The sequence below is a fragment of the Balearica regulorum genome, chromosome 1 (genome assembly GCF_011004875.1).
Source record: "Balearica regulorum gibbericeps isolate bBalReg1 chromosome 1, bBalReg1.pri, whole genome shotgun sequence".
Taxonomy (NCBI): domain Eukaryota; kingdom Metazoa; phylum Chordata; class Aves; order Gruiformes; family Gruidae; genus Balearica; species Balearica regulorum.
This window is the reverse complement of record NC_046184.1, coordinates 92,827,198-92,849,097: the sequence shown is the minus strand read 5'-3', so window position 1 is coordinate 92,849,097 and position 21,900 is coordinate 92,827,198. Positions and strand designations below refer to the sequence as shown.

At 41.5% G+C, this 21,900-nt stretch overlaps 1 protein-coding gene across 1 annotated transcript; it reads right to left on the bottom strand.

The window, feature by feature from the left end:
- Positions 1 to 16,270: 16,270 nt before the first annotated feature.
- On the bottom strand, positions 16,271 to 20,888 carry LOC104642103 (lymphotactin). Its single transcript, XM_010310964.2, has 3 exons — positions 20,710 to 20,888; positions 18,022 to 18,139; positions 16,271 to 17,289 (listed from the first exon to the last, which is right to left on the bottom strand). The coding sequence occupies exons 1-3, from the start codon at positions 20,777 to 20,779 to the stop codon at positions 17,157 to 17,159; spliced, it is 321 nt and encodes a 106-aa protein (XP_010309266.2). The 5' UTR covers positions 20,780 to 20,888; the 3' UTR covers positions 16,271 to 17,156.
- Between the last annotated feature and the right edge of the window lie 1,012 nt (positions 20,889 to 21,900).

The window sequence follows — 21,900 nt, the reverse complement described above, 5'->3', positions numbered from 1 at the left end:
CAGAACAATGGAGAATCAGCTCCATTGTCAGTCTCATACAGTCAAACTAACTTTCTGCTTTCTTCTTAATGCTACATGTAGGTTTGTTCATATGGTGGTTTTTTTTTTTTTTTTTTCAATTTAGGAACTATTTCTGTTCTCTGATGTGGATGTACATACAAAATTGTATTAAAAATACATAAAACTGATGTGTGTATGGACTGAAATAAGAAAATTCTTGCATTACAGGCAGATTAGAGGCCTCTCCTCCGAAGATCTTTTCTGGAGATGACTGAGCTTTGACATATGTTTAGAGAACCCACTAAATAGTAGGTAAGCAACTGACGATTTAGACTACTTGAAATTCTTGTGTAGTACTTAAGATATTTTTAATTAGATGGATTGTTATATAAAGCAATAATAAAGACAAGAGCCTGGCAGATTGGAGCATTTTCTAAGACTCAGGAATGACTTGGAATGAAGACTTATGCTTTATTCTTAGGTCTGTTACTGCCAAAAATTTAGGGATAGCTGTTATCCCTTGGTACAGAGAGTGGATTTGGTAAATCATGCTCATGCTGCCTTGAGCAAGGGTTCTTTGGGCTTTTGGGCTCCTAACAAAGTGTCTGCGTAGCTAGCATGCACTTGCTTTGGAACAATGCTATGATACCTGCTTCCCTGATGCCAGGGACCCTAAAGCCTTTATTATCTGAAACTGTGGGTTTTCAAAGTGTACTGCTCCAAGAGAATGACAGAACACATGGGCTGTCCTGGGGCCAGGCCACATTCAACTCATGCATGATCTGCTGAGCCAGAAACACAGATGCCTTGAAGAGTCACTCTCTTCCCTGCTGGCCCCATAGCGCAGGGGTAACAGAAGCTCTGAGAAACCAGATTTAAGGTACAGTTGTCAGCACTTCCTCTGTCCTTGTTGCAGCATGTCCTAGTGAGCTCCAAGTGCTGTGTGGTCTCCTATTAAACTCTTGGGGCAGTCTGAGCTTCAGGGAGTCCTGTGGAAGCCTGTTGGAGTCCTTGTGGAGTCTATTGAGAGCCTGTTTGGCTAGTAGGAAGGAACCAGGCAATGAAACAAGAAAAGCTCTTTGGAACTTTTATTGGCTGGATGGTTGCACTCAGAGTTATGGTTAATGGCTCAATGTCCAAGTGGAGAACAGTGACGAGTGGTGTTCCTCAGGGGTCGGTACTAGCACCGGCACTGTTCAACATCTTTGTCAGCAGCATGGACAGTGGGATCGAGTGCACCCTCAGCAAGTTTGCCGACAACACCAAGCTGTGTGGTGGGATCAACACGCTGAAGGGAAGGGATGCCATCCAGAGGGACCTTGACAGGCTGGAGAGGTGGGCCTGTGCGAACCGCATGAAGTTCAACAAGGCCAAGGGCAAGGTCCTGCACGTGGGTCGGTGCAGTCCCAAGCACAAATACAGGCTGGGCAGAGAACAGACTGAGAGCAGCCCTGAGGAGAAGAAAGACTTGGGGATATTGATTGAAGACAAGCTCAACATGAGCCAGCAGTGTGCGCTTCACAAGCCAACTGTGTCCTGGGCTGCATCCAAAGAGGTGTGACCAGCAGGTCGAGGGAGGTGATCCTGCCCCTCTACTCCGCTCTGGTGAGACCCCACCTGGAGTACTGCATCCAGCTCTGGGGGCCTCAGTACAGCAGAGACATGGAGCTGTTGGAGCGAGTCCAGAGGAGGGCCACGAAGCTGATCGGAGGGCTGGAGCACCTCTCCTGTGAGGACAGGCTGAGAAAGTTGGGATTGTTCAGCCTGGAGAAAAGGTGGCTCCGGGGAGATCTAATTGCGGCTTACCAGTACTTGAAGGAGCCTACAGGAAAGCTGGAGAGGGACTGTTTATGAGGGAGTGTAGTGACAGGACAAGGGGTAATGGGTTTAAGCTGAAAGAGGGTCGATTTAGATTAGATGTTAGAAAGAAATTCTTTACTGTGAGGGTGGTGAGGCACTGGAACAGGTTGCCCAGAGAGGTTGTGGATGCCTCCTCCCTGGCAGTGTTTAAGACCAGGTTGGATGAGGCTTTGGGCAACGTGGTCTAGTGGAGCAGGTCCCTGCCTGTAGCACAGGGGTTGGAACTAGATGATCTTTAAGGTCCCTTCCAACCCAAACCATTCTGTAATTCTGTGATCTGCGACATGTCTGTACTGAATTTTTATCTTAGGGGATCGCAGTTTTCTTTGTTAGGAAAGATGCGTCAAGCTGTAATTACAGTTTTGGAACAGTGCAACTTCAAGTCAGTGTGCTGATCTCTGTTAGACTGACTTTGACAGCTCTGCCAGTGTTCCCCAGCTCAGCAGCAGGTCCTTAGCATGTATCTCTGCATTCTGAATTGAAGAGTGTTGCTAGAGAACAGTTCACACAGCTACTGAATTCCAGTGCTCATTAATTCTTTGTGCGTTTGTGTGGAAGAAGTAAGCCACTGCATTTACTTCACAAGCATTTGTAAGGCTTCATTTGCTTAGAGATGCTTTGGGTGAAAGATACTCTAGGTGCAAAATAACAGTAATAGAGGTCTATTGTACCAGAACTCATAGCAAAGGAATATTGTTATGACAAAATTCTTCAATTTTATTCTGCTAAACAATGGGTAACATAAGGCTATGAAGAAAAACACTGACTGACTTGAATTGAAAATGAGGGAATAATAAGCTCATCTTAGCATTGATTACATAAATAAACATGGAGAAGAGGCTTATCTGCCTCTGGCAAATAGCTGAAATGAATATTTCAAAATAAGACCTCTCTGCTCAGCAGAAAGCATCCTATTTACTTTGTAAGCTTGGTCTCTCCCTGAGGCTCATCGTCTGGTTTAGAAAGGAGAGACCATTATGTTTCCAGTCACCTGAGCTTAGCTGGGAAAGTGCATGACACTCACAAAGTAAGCACAGATTGAATTTCCAGCCTTGCATATACCATCCCACCTTCTCAGCTGTAAAAGGGATAAGAATTGTGAAGATTGCTATAGAAACACTATTGGCATCTTTACTGTTACAGCCCTTGGCTGCTTTTCCTGTTAGTCACAAGCTGGTGACCACAGAGACTATCCCCCGTGTGAAAAGTAATTTGGTTTTGTAACTGAATATGGTGGTATTGAGATAATCTAGACTGAAAGGCCTAGAACCTGATGTCCTCTCTCCACAGAGTGGTTCCAGCCTGAACACTTTCAAAACTAGTCTTCCTTCTCAGAATTTACAGCTGTGTTTAATGGGTACCAGCAGAGGAAGCAAGAACAGAGATCAATCTATACAATCTAGATCCTTGCTACGTGAATTATGGGCTATGAAAGTGCCCAGAGGGTTTTATGAGGGATAGAAAAGCTGAGCCATCAGTATCTCAGCTCATCCAGAGAGGGATGGTGTAGGGAAGTCAGTTCTGGGCCTTGGTTAGGTCCAGACCTTCCAGTGAGATCCAAAAGTACTGGCATGGATAGCTGTCCATCAGCTGGCCAAAAGCACTTCCTTCATGGTGGACAGTCTGCCAGGTGTTTTTACAACTCCCTGTTGCTACTCACCTACTAAAGGTACAGTCATACCACTGACATGGGAGTAGTACAGTCTTTTTAGCCTATTATCAGTCCCTTGGCCACCAAATCCTATGCATCATGGCTTGCTAAACAGAATTCTTCATGATTTCAGATGTAGATCGTATAGTTTCAATTATTAGTAAGGATTCTCTCTCATCATTTAGATCTCTCATCTAAAGTCTTAGACTTTAGTCTTGAAGTCTAAATCATTCATTATCAACACGCAACACACTCATCACATCGCGTATGGGATCTACTGTTGTTTCAGTGGAAAACTTTTGATGACATAAGGACCATTTCTGGTTGTGTAAGTAAGGAGAATTTTGCTTACACTCAGCTAAGCAGGTAAAGTTAGATAATTGTCTCTGGCATAATAATGGCTTTGTAGAGACCCTTGTGAAAGGACTGTGTGACAGTGCTTCCTCTGGGATGCAGAGGAGACCCAGATAGTCACTGTGCCTCCTGAACGCACATCCCTTCTTCCCCTAGCAAGGCTGAGCTTCACTAGCTATTTCAAGTGATGGAGTATGTCTGCAGGCATCTATTTAGGTGCTTGGATTTTTTTCTTGAAACCTGTTAACTTAAAATTTGTTCCACAAGTGTTTTCAGAATTAAGAACAAAAAGAGATTAAGCAGTTAAGGTTGTAATCTGTGAGATTAAACTGCAGGAATATGTCTGTCAGCTAAGGTGAAAGTTAATAGGGCATCCATTTTACACCAAAGAATCTGGCCTACAGTAAAAGGAGACATTCCTTTGCGTGTCTGGAATGGGTTTATAACTGGGTTAGTTAGCTCTGTAATTCTAGCTGATTTGATCTGAGGCCAGGAAAGAGAGATGGAGCAGCTCATATAAAAATGCAGTCTCATGCAGTATTATTTCATTCTTGGCAGTTCTTTTGCTGCCTTGTCTTACCTAGCTGTATGTGGAGGATCACTGACTCCTCTCTGACTGTACCAGCCTGCATTTGGAGACTTGGAAGGATGGCTTTGGCTGCGTGATTGTGGTTGCCTGTACCACCCAGGAGCAGAAGCAGAAAGGCAGTCATTCATACAGTGCTGAATGAATCCACGGGAGAACTTGGCAGAGAAAAGGAGCTAAAGGTTAGTTGATCTGAACAATCTCACACTAAGACACACTACCTTCCCGCTCTCCCCCCACCTCCATCAGATCTGAATCAGCTGCTCTTAAGTGTGGAAGCACTTTCCAGCACAGTAACCCAGTCAAGCAACAGGGAACAGAATTCCCATGGGAATAATCAGCTAAGGCAACAATGAGTTGGTCAGTTAAACCTGCTGGGCCAAATTTTGCAAGTCCTTCATCTGAATTCTGCTAAATTTCTGCTGGCATCAAAGGGAATAATTTCGCCTGAGTAAAAGGATAGTGATTGCATGGTGCTGCTAGACTGAGTATTTCTGGATCTGTTTACCACTTGACTGCGAAAGCACCAGCAACATTTGTCTGCCACAGGAATGAGCAAGAAGCCGTGACTGGTGTTTGCCAAGTGAAAAAATCACACCAAGTGAATAGGCAGGAGGACTTCATTGTGCCCCAGAATCACAGCTGAATGGACAGATGATGATTAGAGAAATAAATAGGACTGCATGATTTGTGCATATGATCTACAGCTTAAAAAGAGGGTCTGGTAGCATTTTTAAGGATGTTAGGAGCCTTGGAAGATGTGTGGTTTTGCTCATGTTCACTGTACTCTAGAAAGCTTTCTCCAGGCTCCCTCCCCCTTCAATGCTGCCTGTGAGGACTGCTCTGTTGATAGCAAGAGCAAGCCCCAGCTGATAGGAGATCGGTGGGTGCAGCCAGACAGAAAGGGAGGCTTCACAAAGTCCTTGGAACAAGGGAGCTGAAGGAAGGAACAGCTGAAGTACAAGATAAGGTTTTTTTGTTTATCATGAAACAGTGAAGGTAGATAGGGACTATGTCCATGGAAAACTTCATCTGAAATAGTAGAAGGGACAGGGGAAAAAACTCACTGCAGCATAAGGCTGCACAAACTATGGTAATGCTCTGCTCCAGGTGTCTTTATCTGGTGGGGGAGTGCTTAGACTACAGTAGAACAGACTTCCCCTCTCTCCTTTGACGCTGTTCTGTATATGAAGGGAGTTCATATTCCCCAGAGGATCTTAATTCATTTAGCAGCTTCTTCAAAGCTGTAAGGAAAAAATTGTAGGTTAGTTGATTTGTTAAATACTTCTTTTAATTGACTACTAGAATTGCAAGCTTCCTAGGTTTAAGGGTATCCTTTCTTCTTTGTTTACGGAGTTCTCTAAGGGATGAGCTAATTATATTATAGCAAGTTCAAAGCAGCTGTGTGTATGCCCTGGGCAGCTCTTAAACATTTGCTGAAAGGTATACCAGGTGGCTAGGTGGTAGGTAGTCATAAATAATCCTTTACTGTATTAAGCAAGAATTCAAACATGCAGCTGTGTCCTCTGTCTCCTCTCCCTGCTCTTGTATGAAGATGTTGTCTGTGTTTTTCATTGAGGGCAGTGCATGGAAAGGATCAGGACACTTGCACTGAACACTGAAGCAAGCAAGATAATTTCCCCAGTTATCTGAGTGAAAATGAGGTTTTGTTGGACCTTCCCCCAACCCACCCTCATGTAACAATTGCTTTGTTCATTGTGACTTCCCTATTTGATGTATTTTCCTCTCTTATTAGTTCCCTTTCGCCAGTTCACAACTTTGTCATATGTGTGAATGTCAAGTGGCTTTAAAAATGAATCAGAGCACTACTTCTGTCACCATCAGATATCTGATCACCTCCATCTCTGTACTTACCCTCTAAAATGCTCTCTGTAATTATTCGTTGTGGGCTAAGCTGGACTAATTTAGTAACAGATAAGTGTAAAGTGAATTACTGGAACTTACTCAGTTCCTCAGCCAGATTTCAGACCTCTTGCATCTCTTTCCTTAGTTGTAACAACTAATATGTTTAGTACCTCCTCCCACACCATATTAGCATCAATGCCAGGATTTAGGAGGGTTTGCAAGAGTACTCATTCCTCATCTGGTCTCAAATTAAGCCAGAACACAAACTTTATTAAAACAAACCTAATTCATTTTCCAGGAAATTAATCTTTGTGATTTATTTAGTTTTCAAGCTTTTAAAGATATTTTTAAATTAAACATTATATATAAAATATATTATAAAAAACATAATTTAAAAATTTAAATGTAAATCTGATTTTAAAATTTAAATTTAGATATGAAATACAAATATACACAGTTGAAACAGTTAAAACTTTCAGGATTTTTGTGGTATTTAGTATTTATATTCTTAACCCAATAGTTTGCCAAGGTGAACATGAATTTGCAAAATGTTTTGGTTTACCTGAGACTTCTTAATTTCAGCAAAGTCTCAACTGCCAAATGTCATCTTCAGCTGCATGAACAGGATTCTTTGCTGGAATGAAATACTATGATGCAGTGGCTTCAAAGAGCTGTTTTAGCTTATTCAGTGAGCATGGATTTTACTCAAAGGGCTCTGGAGGCTCAGAGACCTCAAATTCCTTCCTTCCATCTAACTAGCAATGGCCAGTACAAAAGATGCATTCTCCTATTATGTGATGTATTTACAGCTGGATGGCTGTTAACCTCATATAGTAGTTAATTCCCAGAAAATACAAGCAGAGATACAGGGTTGAATGGAGCCCATGTTTGTTCAAAGACTTTCTTGCTGCCTAGTGAGTAGCAGTTTCAAGTAGTTCAAGGTGCAGGTGGTGAGTTTGCTGTTTCTTGCTACGTTTGGTACCATGTTTAGTCACCTGCTGTAGGTTTGCACTGTCACTTATGAGTGGGTTCACGAACGACTGTGGCTCTGAGAGCGCATTTGGGAGGGACTACATGTTTAGGAGTGGATAGAACTTTAGGAATGGTCTTAGGAATGGACATGGTCTTGAGAGTTGGTTTGGGAGAGATCGTGGCCCAGAGGATACCTTTGGGGAAGCATCTGGGGCTTGGAGAGAGTGTGGGCTTGGGAGAGAATGGAGCTTTATGAATGCATTTGGAAGGTGATGTGGTCTTGGGAGGAGTATCAGGAGTGGGCATGGTCTTTGGAAAAAATGCAGTCCTAGATGTGCTCTTGGAGGTAGTCTTTGGACTGACTGCCTCAGGGTTTGGGAACGTACCTTGTTTTGTGTGTGTTAGGAATGGGGCTCGCAGGTCTGCTGGAAGGTCTTTTATTTGACCTTTTGTCTGATATTTCCATGGCATCTTGTACCACTGGAGGTCAGTCCTCACATAGATCTTGTTGTCTGCTGTAGTGAGGAACCTGCAGAAGAGAAGCAAAGCCAGGCAGCCATTATGCTTCTGGTTTCTAACCCAAGATTCACTGTAAATGTTACAAAGAGACCTTTTAAATTCATTTGTCATCACATGTTCCATACAAAACCAGACAGCAATACTGACTGTTCACACATTGTACGTGCATATAATTATGTATAGTAGAGTATATATGAGTATATTCATGCTGAATGTATGAACAGTGGGTTTGCTGCCTGCAACTGTGAACCACTCTGGGGAGTCTCATATACACCAAATAGCTGGTGAACAGCTGGTGAGAGTTACTAAGCTAAGACATAGAAGTATCTAGCAGAAAGCATCATCTGTGCTTAGAAAATAGGTATGTTTGTGGAGCAGCACTAAGTACCATTAGTGGGAAATCTTGAAAGGTTCTCCAAGGGTTAGATCAATGTTTACATAGGATGAAAACTGTGCTCCTGTTTTCTCCAAATGTATAAACTGCAATGGTTTCATTTTGGGTGCCAGCTTCCAGTACTGTAGAGCACCTATAAAGTCTGTATGCATAGCAGCTCCAAAAATGAAAGTTAACTTGTCTTAAGGTAGGCTTCCAAAAATAGAAGCCACCCCCTCCTTCCCCTGGTATGCAGTTTTGGAAAGAGTGAAGTGTAAGTGTCAAAAGGCCAACAGCTTCGTAGTGACTGCTGGTGAAGTGATAGTGATCCCAGTCATTATTCCTCTTGCCCATACAAGTGTGTTCTGCAGAGGGAATACACTGAGGATTTGCTATGATGGAGATGACAGCCTACAAGTCTGGGCAGCTCTTACTAAGAAGCTCATAGTATCTATAAGCATGTTCTCAACTCATGCTGCAGGAACCATCCTTCTAAGAGAAATGAGGAAATGCCATGAGCACTAAGGTCCACATCTGTAATTCCATTTATCTCTTTATCTCCTGTCACTCACTTTTCTGATCCTTTTTTGCCTTTTCTCTCTCTATTTGCCTCTCACGCTCCTTTGCCACTACTATTCTTGCCTGTTGTTCTCTCTCCATTTCTTTTTTTCATGACAGGACCAATCCATCTCTCCTCTTTTTATTCCTTGCAATTCTTCTCCCTTATAAAAGATATGGCTACCTGCTGTGCCTTTAACAGTGGCTTTTTAGGAAATAAACCAATCTCACCTTACAACCAACAGCAAATTCCTTGAAAAGTATCCTTACAAACATGGTTTTTTGGTCTCTCTTTCACTTTGTTTTTGGCGTGTTCTTTAGCACGTTAGTCAACAGAAGAACTGTTAGCTACCTTGGTTACTCCTCTAAGCCTTGTTACCTCTGCATATCTCTTGTATTTAACAACAAAATAATCCCAGAGTATTTTTGCTCAGACTCTCCTGCATGTGTGTCTTCCCACATGGGAATGTTTTATAGCAAATTATCCCTCCCAGAAAACAGAAGTACTTGGCTCTGAAAAACTACTAATAATGCTGCAAACAAGGAAGATCAGATATAGAACTACTCTCCATGAAATCACTGAGAATAAGCAACAGCAAAAACAGTGGCAGTAACCTCAGGGTGTGCATGGGTCACTTAACGGAAAAAGTCAGAGGCATCCTTAGTTTTGGCTTTCCCTTGTATTGTGAATGTGGTTTGGGTTTTTTTTGTGCTTTAATCTTTGCATTTTGGTGGGTTTGCATGAGGCTACATGTGATCAGTTTGTACCTGTGATTTTTGCACACTCAATTCTATGCAAAAGTTTTTCTTCCTTTTGTAATTATGCATACCAGGTGAGAGCTTCAGCAGCAGGCATGGTCTGTGGATTCAAGGCTATATCACTGCTGTAAATAACGGGCAACAGTGGTCTTAAGGTCTTAACTGTATGAAGTCAGGAATAAGACTTCACTATATAAATCACTTGTACCCCTTTTGTCTTGACTGCTGTTTTTGTTTCCACTGTCCTTGTATCTATAACATACTTATCAGCAAGATAAGAACCCAACAAAAAGGTAAGATCCACTGTCAGAAGGCTAACAGACTGATAAATGAGGCTTTTAAAAGATTAGACCTATATAGATTAGAGAAGGGCAAATAAGAGGTGAAATATAAGTGTGCACAGCAAAAAAGGAAAGACCGTATCTGAAAGTGACTTAGGAATTTTCATAAAATGTCATTAACTCGTGCAGCTCATTGCCATAAGGCATCAGTGAGATTAAAAGATGTTTTTATATATATATACACATACATGGCTTTGAGATTTCATAGTTACAGGAGAACAAATAAGAGATTTCTAGGGCACAGAAACTCTCCTTGCATTAAGGTGAAAGCCCACCACTAAGATGAATCTACCATGTAGGCAAGTTATGATGTAGCTGCCTTCAACAGGATTTCTTGCTGATTTGATTGCATGAATTGACTGGCTGAGAATGAGTCCTCGACTCATCAGACTGCTGGTGCGGTGTGGCTGGAAATTCCTGCCTTCCTGTTGGCTTGCAAAATTGCATCTCACTTTGCACACAGCAAAGATATCAAGCCGAAAGATGACCAGAATAGCTGTAGTGTGCAGTTTTGTTCATGGTGGCTTCTGTGTCAAGGCAGAGAAGACAGTGATTAATGTGAGCCTCCTGTCAGAGTTTATGTACTGTTGTTCACTTGTCAGGTCCTGGTTCTGCCAAAAAAGGCAGTGGAGTAGTGGGAAATGGGTACATAGGTAGAATTCTGTGTCTCAATGGTATCTTTAGAAGCAGCTCTGGAAGGGGTACCACACGTTCCTTCTGTGGGGTGGAACTTGTCAAAAGTTTAATGCTTTCTCCTGACCTCCAGGGAGCCCAGGTTGATACCACAAAGTGCTTGGGCTGGCCGAGGGAAAGTGCAGAAGACACTCTCTCACCTGCAGAACGTAACCATTGCCACTAGTCACCTTGTGAATTCCTCTTTTGAGTAGGAGCTCCGGTAGGCAGCCACAGGGAAGTTTGTGGGGCTTCAAAGCAAAACATATGTTTTAAAGAGTTTGCAGATATGTTCATATAATTCTAGACCATCAGCTGAAGTCCTGAGATATTTTAAATGTTTTTTTTTTTGAGATGGAAAAGACCACCTAGCTATAGTTCTACTAAAATCTTTAGCTGTAACCATAAAGCTTCTTCCAATATTTTCTCTGCATGATAACGGTTTCTTATGGCTGTAGTTTTAAAGACTGAATCTAGACATTCTTGGAACTTTTATTCACTACAAGTAGTCACAATAGGGAGGAATCAACCAGTCTGAGTTTAAAAAGTGAAGTTCACCCTATCAGTTTTTTCCAATTGGATATTTTTTCATTTAAAAAGTTAAATCTGAGCCCATACAACATATGCCTTAGAGTAAGTTTTTTAGAATCATATTACTGATTTTATCCAGTAAGTAACTGCCACTTTACCTTTTTCTAGCATAATAAAAATCTAGAAATGGTCTGCAATATTTTGCTGATTTAGTTGCTTAACTTGATCAGTATTGTTACAGCAGGTCCTGAGCAGACACGGTATCCCTCATGAGAGATGCTCATGCTAGAAGGGCCTTAAATCAAACCTGAACCGGCCAGCACCTCATGAAAAGCACCCAAAGGATAGTAGCAGGTGAATAAGCAAATCATAGCATGGCAATTGCTGTTCAGGGTTTGTTTATAGTCAGGGTTAGGACAACCCTGGAGATAGACTGGAGCTAGTAACGGAGCCCCACAGAGACACACTAGGCAATTACCACTTGATGTTTTTTGTGAGTCAATGTTGTCCTACTGGGGAGCACCAGGGTAACTCTCTAACGGTCTCAGAGCAGCGGGCAGGTAGGAGCTGGCACCATGGTGGACATTAGGCAGCAGATGGTAGGAAACAAGCAGGTATCTTCCCCAGTGAGAAGCCTACAGAAGCCTCGTCTTGCACATGTACTCGCATGCACAAACACGTGAATGCATACAGATCTATGCACCCTTACTGTCACTCTCTCCAATGCCAATCTTTCAGGGAGACTCCAGGTCCTAGTGCTTGCTCTTACAATAAACACTTCTTCACCTAACGGTTCTTGAGAAAATTGTAACCTCAGTGTGGAACTAAAAGTCTCCGAAACCCAGAGGGAATGAAAAAGTTGTCAGATTTGTTTCAGGTTTCACTATTTCTAAATAGCTTTTGAGGCAACTTTTTTCTTCAGTTTTTAAGGGCTTAATACAAGAAATAATCAATATAATATGTAATAATCAGTCCAAATCAAGTGATAGCCACTCTTCGTTTTTGTGTGATCAAGTCATTAGTAGAGCAGGACATGAGGTTGTATTTTTGGAGTCCTTTTCTTGTGTCTTGTAACAGGACCGGCCTCTTTCTTTGCATAGCAAACACGTAGTAATTTGGTCTAGACTCTCCTATTCTAAGCCACAGCCAGACAGGAAGGAAAAACAAAACTTCTCCAGGAAAGGGCCTGTTGTGCAACCCCATTTTCTGTGGTCTCTTTAAAGGAACAGAGATGGGGCAATAAGGAGGCCTTGAAACCAGCACATGCTCTGGAAATGTCTCAAATGAGCCTCACAAAGTTAGAAGGTTCATTTAAATTGCAATCCCTACTTGGTTTTGGGATAGTTATTTGCTGTTTCATACAACAGGCTTCTCAAACTACCTGGAGATCAGGTGCTGGAAAGTGTGTTCATGGTTTGCTCCAGTCATTTTCAAGTTGGGGGTCTTTTGTGGGCTGATGTATCCTACTTCTAATGACAGTGAAATTATTAGCAGAAGAGGGTTTTTTGCAGTACTTCCTTTCCTGTTGGGAATGTAGAAACACAGAGGCAGATTGTACAAATATGAAAATACTAGGTTTTGTCAATATTAACCTCCTGGTTCAGTTGTTTTAATATTTTCTAGGCTAGAGGGTGAGAAGGATCAGGTAAAATAGGTTTTCTTCTGTACTTTGGCATTAGCTCTTTGTTGCACAATTTCCCCTCTCTCTGCTGCCTTTAACTGTCAGCTGAAATGGGGGGAAGGTAAATCATGACATGATAGCAGAATATTTTTTTTAAATCTTCTGGACAGCCTCTGTAGTTGTTGTCCTGGCAGGTCTGTTCCCTTTTTTCTCAGATCTCCTAACCAAAATTCAAGTTAGCATGGGGTGGGAAATGGCAGACAGAAATAGCTCTCAGTAAGTGCACAGGCATCGCGGTAGGCGGTAAGGGGAGTCAGAAGGGTGCCCTCAGAGCAGGTCAGGTATCGCTGCAGGAAGGGCCTTAGGCAGACCTAGAGAGTGGATGGGCTCCCTGGGGCGTGCAGCAGTGGTGGTGCTGATCATAGAGCGCACTATACACAGTTTTATCGTGCTGTCCAACTCAAATGCCCAGCTAAAATTCATATTCTGAATTACACTGACAACCGCTTGCAGTGTAGTAATTTCAGATGTTTTCAGTTTGCCTAAAAATTTGCTTGTGGAAGAGTACAGCTTGGGGCTTCCAGGTTTACGGTGCATCTTTTAAGCTTCTGTTTCCCCAAGGGGATGAGAAAGTTACCCTAGTGCACATGCCACAGAGCAGAGAGGATAACTCAAGAGAGCAAGTGAGCTGCTAAAACACTGTGACTTATTAAGGACTTAGGCAGCTACCTCAAACCACTTTCTCCTGAAACAACTCCCTGTCACTCCTTTCCTGTTAGTTACCCCCCCTACCTTTCCCCTCACTTTCTCCTGTACTGGCTTCCCATAAAATCTGAATTATGGTCTTCTGTTACTTAACCCAAATTATTGGGGTTTGAAATCAATTAGTTTTCAATTTAAAATATAAGATTTAGCTTTCCAAAATCCATGTGGTGCATTGTTGCACAGGGATGAGAGAAGAAAATATTTGTATTTGCTGAATTAATATGCCTTACTTGTCATGTCATGTACCAATATTTGGCAAAATAGCATCACTGATGCATTAATATTTGTACACAGATACCTGGTCCTCCTCCCTCTTCTTCTTCCCATGTAGGGTCTTAAGCAATTTGTTAAAACAGGTGGTCAGCTGATGAAAACCTCCAGTGTAAAGCAAAGCACAAATGATAGAAGGCATGGAAAAAAACTCATCAAGGAATATCCTAGCTCATCACTGGGGGCTAGGGATTGAATGTTGTAGTGACAGTGTTTGGGAAAGTTGATTGTGATTGTAAACCCTTAGCTTCATAGTTCCTTAATTATAAATGTGTAGTGAACAGAATACACCTGCAGCAACATGAAGTCATTGTCCAGGAAGTATACTTTTTCTTAATGCAAAAAGCCAGCATCTGCAAAGAGGTGGGTAGTTGTCCTGCCTCTGTTGAAGTTAATGAAGCTGTGAATACTTACACAGGTTGAGGGTTTGCCCACTGTGCTCTCTGCTGTCTTTCCCTTGTGCTAAAGATGTGAACACAGCGCATCTCTTCGGTCCCTTTGGAAACTGTGTGAATGGTGTGCGACAGAAGAGAAATGGTTGACTTCTTTCAAATATTGTTGCTCCCTGCTCTGCCATGTGTATTTGGAGGGTTCTTTCTGGCAAAGTGGTGCACACATCTTACAAAAGGAGTCAAAGGAAATCAGTGTTCATATTACAGGCTGCAATCTAGCAGAGGATGAGCAGGAAGGGAAGCAGTCACCGTGAGCTCCCTGCCTCCCTTGGAGAAGAAATTGTGGGCAGCCAGGTGCAGGGAGGACATCAGTGCAAGCACAGCCCCAGACCTTCAAGTGTACCTTGGAGCCTAACTTCCTGTTTTTCTAAGCGGGATGTTTCCGAAGGATGTTGGAGAGACCAAGACTGTGGTTCTTACTTGCCTCCAACACAACAGCAGCACTCTAGTTCTTCATTTTGCACTTTCCTTTTGTGTGTGTGTGCACAAAAGGTTTAATCATGTTTTCCATTCTTTCTAAAGCATTTTGAGAGCCTCAGGGGAAAAGTGCTAGGCAGGAGCAGTGCCATTACAGATAAGCTTCCAGATTATACACAGCTGGAGATGACAAAAGTAGCACACAACTGGGACCACAGCAAGAACTGGGGTGAGGAATGGTCAGGGAAGGACATGGAAGTCCCTGTGGTTTACTGGCTGAGTAGGAAGAGAGGTTGAGAGCGCTGATCACCCGTAGTAATTAACTCCCAAGAAGTGCACAAGGATCGTTACAGATCTTGCAAGGTCTAACAAACAAGATGTAATTATTAAGTAGGATGATTCACTCTTAAAAATTATTATTAATCATGCTATGAACTGTGATGAGGATGAGCAGATATAAAATATTAATTGCTATGTGATCGTTAATTAATATATCCTCAGGTTATGATAGTCCTAATTAAAAAAAATTATATTCATTTCAGCAAGATTAATTCCAGGATAAGATACTACTGAGTATGAGCAAAGGTATTCAAATTCTGCCTGCCAAAAGCATGTTAGTTCTGGTCCTGGATGAATTTTATCAGTGGAAGCTGATGGTATTCATCTGAGGGAGCTTACCATAAAAATACTTTTATAGGTGACCTGGTTTTGTAGCTTGCTGATAGTCTGATGATGCTGAAGGGAACAGAAGTGTTTCTGTTGTCTATAATATGAGGGACTGGGGCCTTGAGATGGCTGGTTCAAAATGAATGAACATCAATTTATATATTGCTGTACTCCAGAAACATCTTATCTCAACATTTCTTTTTACCCGTAAAGCTCTCCTTACCAAATTTGTAGGAATGACTGTTTTTTTTCTAGTATAGTTGATATCAAGAACCTCAGTAAGGAAGCATTGGTCCATATAATGGAGGCTCGGGAGCCTGCCTTGGCTACAGGCAGTGTTCTGTAGTGTGACATGTACAGTCATCCTTCTCTTCCCTGTCCAAGCAGTAGCACTGCTTTCAAACCTGAACTGGATAGTGAAAACTAAATGTATTTCCCTACAGAGGACTGAGCTATGGCAAAATGTGGGCCACTGGAGACAAATTCTGTCTGCAGACTTGACCAGAGCAGGGAAATGTGAAGACCGGCTTTTAGAGTAACATCATCTTATTTCTATAGTGTAGTTTCGAAGTGCTGTAGCACTGAGAGGTTATTTGCGATGAAACTCTGTATTTTAGCAGCAGTGCAGGCTACATACATGCGGTAGTATGAGAGCAAGTTTATTCCTGCAGCCCCTTGGCCTATACCTTTCCTCTGTCCCTCCAGCTGCTCAAATGCCATTTTCCTCTCTTCCCAGAGTTCTTCCATGTCTGCTTCTGGTAATGTAAGGATTATTCTAGGGTTGTATGAACTCTGACTTTTAAGTACCTGAACTTTTGAAGAGGTATTGTCTGAAATACGGGCTTTACACCTGAAATGTGGTGTAGAAGGCTCAGAATCAGATTGCTTTTGAACAATCTGAGTCGTGAGTTGGCAGTAGTGTTAGCTCTAGCTGCCCGAAAGCTCTCAGATCTGTGCTGTCATCTTGGTACACATTTCAGCAGTCTCCATCTGCATTACATACAAACAGACAAACATACCATTTGATTCTAGGCTTATAGTAAATTTATTAAAATTCAAAACCTTCCATTAGTAGAATTTATCAATTTTAAAAATATAAGACATTTACATATACATAGTTCTTTAGGGCAGGGAGTTCCTATGAGTTTATGAAATACAGATTCCAGACATGGTTTGTTCTTTCTCATTCAGAGAACAGCAAAGGAAAAAGTAAAACAGTTGTTTCAGATTTGTCTCGTATAAGGGTGAAACTGAAGTAACTTCACAGAAGTCAATAGGTAGGATAAGTCTTCCCTGGTACAAGGCTGAACAGGGTTACATTCATAGAGTTACCCTGAACTACTCCAGGTCATCCCTTGGTGAGAGTATCCATACATCATCGTGGACTGAGCTAATAATGCAATACAGTGTATAAAAATAGAAGGCCTAAGGATCATCTTCTGAATATTGCACTGATGAGGTGATAGCCTGAAGCATGAGATTAATTTACTTATAGATTATATAGGCATGAGTAACCATTAAATTATACAGCACCTTCTTAAACCTAGTACTCAATGCAGAATATTCTGACCTCCATTGAGATGGAGGTCCGCACTCATCCAGTTCTGTGGGAGGTCATCCTCTTTCCTACAGTATGTGAAACTATCTGTCATTCACCTTTAAATACCATACTGGTCAGGACAGAAAGGATGAGAAGATCTCTACATTCAGTTGTAAATAAATATTTCAAGCATTTCAGAAAATAAACAGTGTAACAGAGTCCAGCTATAAAGTGAAAAAGTCAGCAGACGTTCAACCAGTGATGAACAGATTCTGGTGAGTTCATGTTTGTTCAGAAATTTTATTGCCAAATAATAAGTAGGAATTAAAAGCAGATACTAAGGTTTTCTTCCTTGTAATGTGCAGCACTGATGATGATTCTGTTTAGTTGGCCTTACGTGTTTGTCTAGGAGATTTGCCTTTGGTGGTATGTTTCTGGTCTATTTTCTTTATAGCAAACTGTACCCATTTCTGATCAGGGCTTACGCAGGTCTTGATACCTCTTGCGTCAATAAACCTGTAGGAAGAAAGAAAGCAAACCAGGCAGCCATTAAATTCCAGTCTCCAAACACAGGTTTACTGTTCTTGGGTCTTATACAGAACACAGGGAACAATGTGGTAAAACCATATCAGGTTCTGGAGTTTGTAGTTGTTAGTTAGAAAAACAGCAACGTTAGTTTCCTATTTATGGCATAGGTATTTATGTACCATATGTGGTCATGTGCATATATTCTGATATTTAAAAAAAGGAATATACCTGGTATTCTGAGATTTTATAAGAAATCATGATGTACGTTTACCTCCCAGGAGCAGATCCCAGATTTGATAAAAATGCATGCTTGTGAGATCAAAAGACCAAATACAGCTCCTAGCAGGAGTCAGAGTTACCCCAAACTTTTCCACATGATCTTTCCCCTTGGTTCAATTCAGTGCACTGGGCTTCTGACTGCTCCACCCTGACCCCTTGCTGAGATTTTTTCCCCACTTTCTGGGCACAAAAGATCTGGTTGCTCAGTGATATTTCTGCCAGCGTCTGTGAGCAGCACACGTCTCCTAGCTCTCTGGGGTCCACCCCTCATTTCCTCAGCTGCCAGGTGACAGTTTCATGGGGGAACTGGAAGGGTGACCTGAACTAGCCAAATTATTTAGTGAATTGGGCCATGAAGTGTCTTCTGATGCCCTTTCCCTTTTTGATGGTAGTGTGTTTGGATAGATAAGTCTGAAAGTGAACTGTGCTCTGGATACTAACATGATGGCCTTTGTTGGAAATTCTTGCTTTTCATAGTTGACAAGATTTCGGATGTTCAGTCTCTGCGTAGACAGCTCTACACAACTGGATTTGTGCATGGACTGACTTACGATGCTCCCTAGAAGGGAAAAAACAGGTAAATGACAAAGGCAGTTGATACTATATTCATATTTAGCCATAATTACATACTAAATTATGAATTCCAGCAGATTTCTAGTTGTGGTTAGAACATGAGTGTCTCAGGATGTACAGCCACAATACCAGTGATACAAGAGAGCTTAAGATATCTTTTGTGATGCATCCTACCATCTCTAAAGTGTTACTGCTGTTTCAGTTAATATATTAATCTTCACCTGTTCTCCTGAACAATTGTGTAATTATTCTGCTCCTAGGGAATTGCTGCTTCCATAGAGAAAAGTTATTTGGCATCATTTATAATTAAGTCTGTATCATCATCTGCACATAAGCGTCCATACGGAGTAGTGCTTAGAACCGGCACCTTTACTGGGTGGATTTCCAAATGTCAACTGAATGTGGATCAGTAATTCCCTTTACTTTCCCAGTGAAGGAAAGGAAAGCAAGGCTACTTGTCTCACACTGGACATCTAGAACTAGCATTAAAAAAACAATTGTTGAAAGAAAGGGAGCTATACCTGCCAGAAGACTAAGTACTTGCGTACTCTTCCTATAAGCCTTGTTTGATAGGCAACGGAGTGTTATGTAATCCTCGCTTTCCTCCAACATTTTCATACCTTTCAGGGAAATGCATTGGTGATTAATAAAGAGGATCACGATATCGGTTTAAAATTCTTTGGGCAGTTGTTACCTTACATGATGATAACTAAAAACAGGAGCTCATTTAAGTGAGATGGAGTATATGTATGCATTACTGGAAGCCTTGGCTTGCTAGTTTCTGGTTTTCTCCCACCCATCAAAGACAAGTTTGGGAAGGCATGAGGGGGACAAACAGAACACTGCTGTATTCTGAGGTTTCTTTTTAAAGAATCTGTAGAGAAATCGGCTTGAGAAAAGTCCGAGTGCTGTTCGGGTACAACTTGCTAAACATAAAACCTGCTTCACATAATCTCATAATCTGTGAGCTTCTCTTTGTTTGAAATAATTGGCATAGCTGAGGCAAACACGCATCAACCTTTGGAGAAGCTGTAGCATAGCCAGTGCACAGGTACTGGCAGAACAGCTAATTCTTGAGATTTTGTTTGCCTGAAGGAATATCTCTTCTAATCTTGCTTTAGTCATGAGTAAACATGATATATTTTTTGATGATTTATTACAAATACGTATCTTACTGCCTTACTCAGATTCGTTTTCAAAATATGGCGGTAAAGAGCTCAAAGATAGTCAAGCAATCCTTACTAGTCCTGGAAATATTTTCTCTACTACTAAACTATTTCTAGGGAATGCATGCAGGGAATACCAGCAGAGCTCCTCTAAGCCTTGGAATAAACCCAAACTGCTCTGCACCTATAACTACACTTTTTATGGGTTTGTTTTGTTCTGGGTTTTTTTGTTTGTTTGTTAATCATTCTTTTTTCTAATCCTTTGTCTATCCCTTGCACACCACCTCAGTGTGCTTTTTCAGACTTGGTGATATTTTTGACAAATTATAGAACCCGGAGAATGACATTATGAACTGGCAGTGTGTGATATGAAGCCACATGTTGATGCGATGAACAGCAGTAGCGTTAATCAACATATGAGAATGCAGTTTGATCTGGCTCTAGGGGCACTAGGTCGACATAGTGTGTAGCTACATAATCTGCTGAATGTTTAGCAGGTCTCAGTTTGGTTTTGGTGTGGTTTTGCGAAGATGCCTTTTCTGTGTGCTTCTCTTTGCATATTTTTGTGGGTTTGCATATGGCTTGCGTATGAGCGTTTTCTGTGATTTTTATGCGCTCGTTTGCATGAACCTGATTGTGTATAAGATGACACAATCTTATGCGTTGTGTTCATGTTTTCACATGGTACGCATAGCCTAATCCAAAAGTCACAGACCTAAACATCACTGTAGACAAACTTATTTAAAGCATGGCTAATAAACGTGGCTTATCTCAGTGCTCATAAATGGTCTCAAGTAAGATGTTAAATTGTATGAAATCAGGAAGAGAGAGAAGACATTCTATAAATCCATTGCAGTCCCTTGTAGATTTTGTTCATAGTTTGCCTATTTGTTCCAAAACATTTGGCTAGAAATTAGCAACTAGGCAGTATGCGATACAGAACCAGAAGAACTTTTAAAAATAGAGACATTAAAGGGATTAAGGCTATATAGTTAAATACAAATAACATAAAAAATACATTTAAAAGTAATATATCTAATAAAAAAGTACATCTTATTAAAGAAATATTTTTGATAAAATGTTATTAACATACAGAACTTGTTGCTATATGGCATCAGTGAGATCAAAAGACATTATGTCTTTAAGATTTCATGATTTTAAGAGAAAGAATAATGCACAGAAACTCTCCTTGTATTAATGCAGAAGCCAACCACTAATTGACAGGACATCAGATGAAATCTCCTGTAAAGCTGCCTTTCTTGCGATTCTGATCTGGATTTCTTGCGAGTTTTATCTTACGAATCAGCTCTGGCTGAGAATGAATCCTGCTCATCAGACCACTAGTGCAATGTGGAGCAATTCCTGTCTTCTTCTTGGGTTGTAAACTTACCTTTCACCGTGTGCACAGTGAAGATGCCAAGCCAGAAGATGACGAAGATTGCTGCAGGTTGGAGTTTCATTGCTGGTGGCTTCTTTGCCAAGGCAGAGAAAGTGGCTTATTGTCGGCCCCTCTCACAGAGTTTATATATCGTCATTCAGTGGTCAGTTTTTGTGTTCACTTTTGGGGCGTCATGGTGGGGCTGACTATAAGTGGAAAAAATTGAGTGGCAGTACTGTTTCTGGTGACAAGAGAACCACCTTCTTTCCCCCACCCGTCCTTCACTAGCCCCCCTGTGAAGGCTCTTCCTGCTCAAACCCTGCTGTGGTTGCACTTGCTTCTGTGTTGCGACTAGGGGTTGTTTCAAGCTGCAAAAAGTGAGAGCTCCTGTTCTGTAGTGGAAACCTTTAATAAATGTTCCTGTCCTTTGACACCTCGATTTAGAGAGCCGTAGCTAAGCTGCACCGCAGAGGCACAGAGTAGCATTCAGAGTTACCTCTTTGACCAATGGACCACTTAAAAGGGGAACTGTGAGCTAAACAATGATGGAAACAGGAACGCCTTGGCATTTTCCATAGTGGCTGTAGATTGCTGGTCACTTTAACGTGGTAGCTTTGGGGGGATATCACTCCTATTTCCTATGTGTGGTGGAGCTTGTCAAAACTCTTCTGTTTTCCCCATGATTTAATATAGCCAAAAATGATAGCACTACGTGCTGGGAGAAGGAAGAGTGAATACACTTTTACATACAGACCCAGATCCACTACTCCTCCTGCCAGTCAGGCATAACTAAAATACAATGGCTTCAAAGAGGAATAAGAGTTTATAAAGTATATACTTTTTTGTGTGTGTGGTGTGGTGTTGTCTCTCTAGTATAAAGAATGGAGCCCAAGAAAGTAACCAGGTATTCAGACAGGCACAATTTATAGGAATGAAGAAAAAAGTTCATTGCACTTCCATGTAAACCTGGTGTTGATAATAGGTCTGCAACTTGTTCCAATTGTACCTCTAGCAAAAGCTTCCTTTTTTGCAGTCTGTGCTAGTCCTATTACCCAGTTTTAGGTGTCCTTTCTATGTTCTGCTAAGGTGATCTGAGTTACTGGACAGCATTGCTACCTGCCTGCAGTTTTGCACCTGCGAGTATTTTTTCAAGCAAGCTGTGGACCTCCAAGCCACGTGTGAAGCAGCACCTGAGCTGGCTCC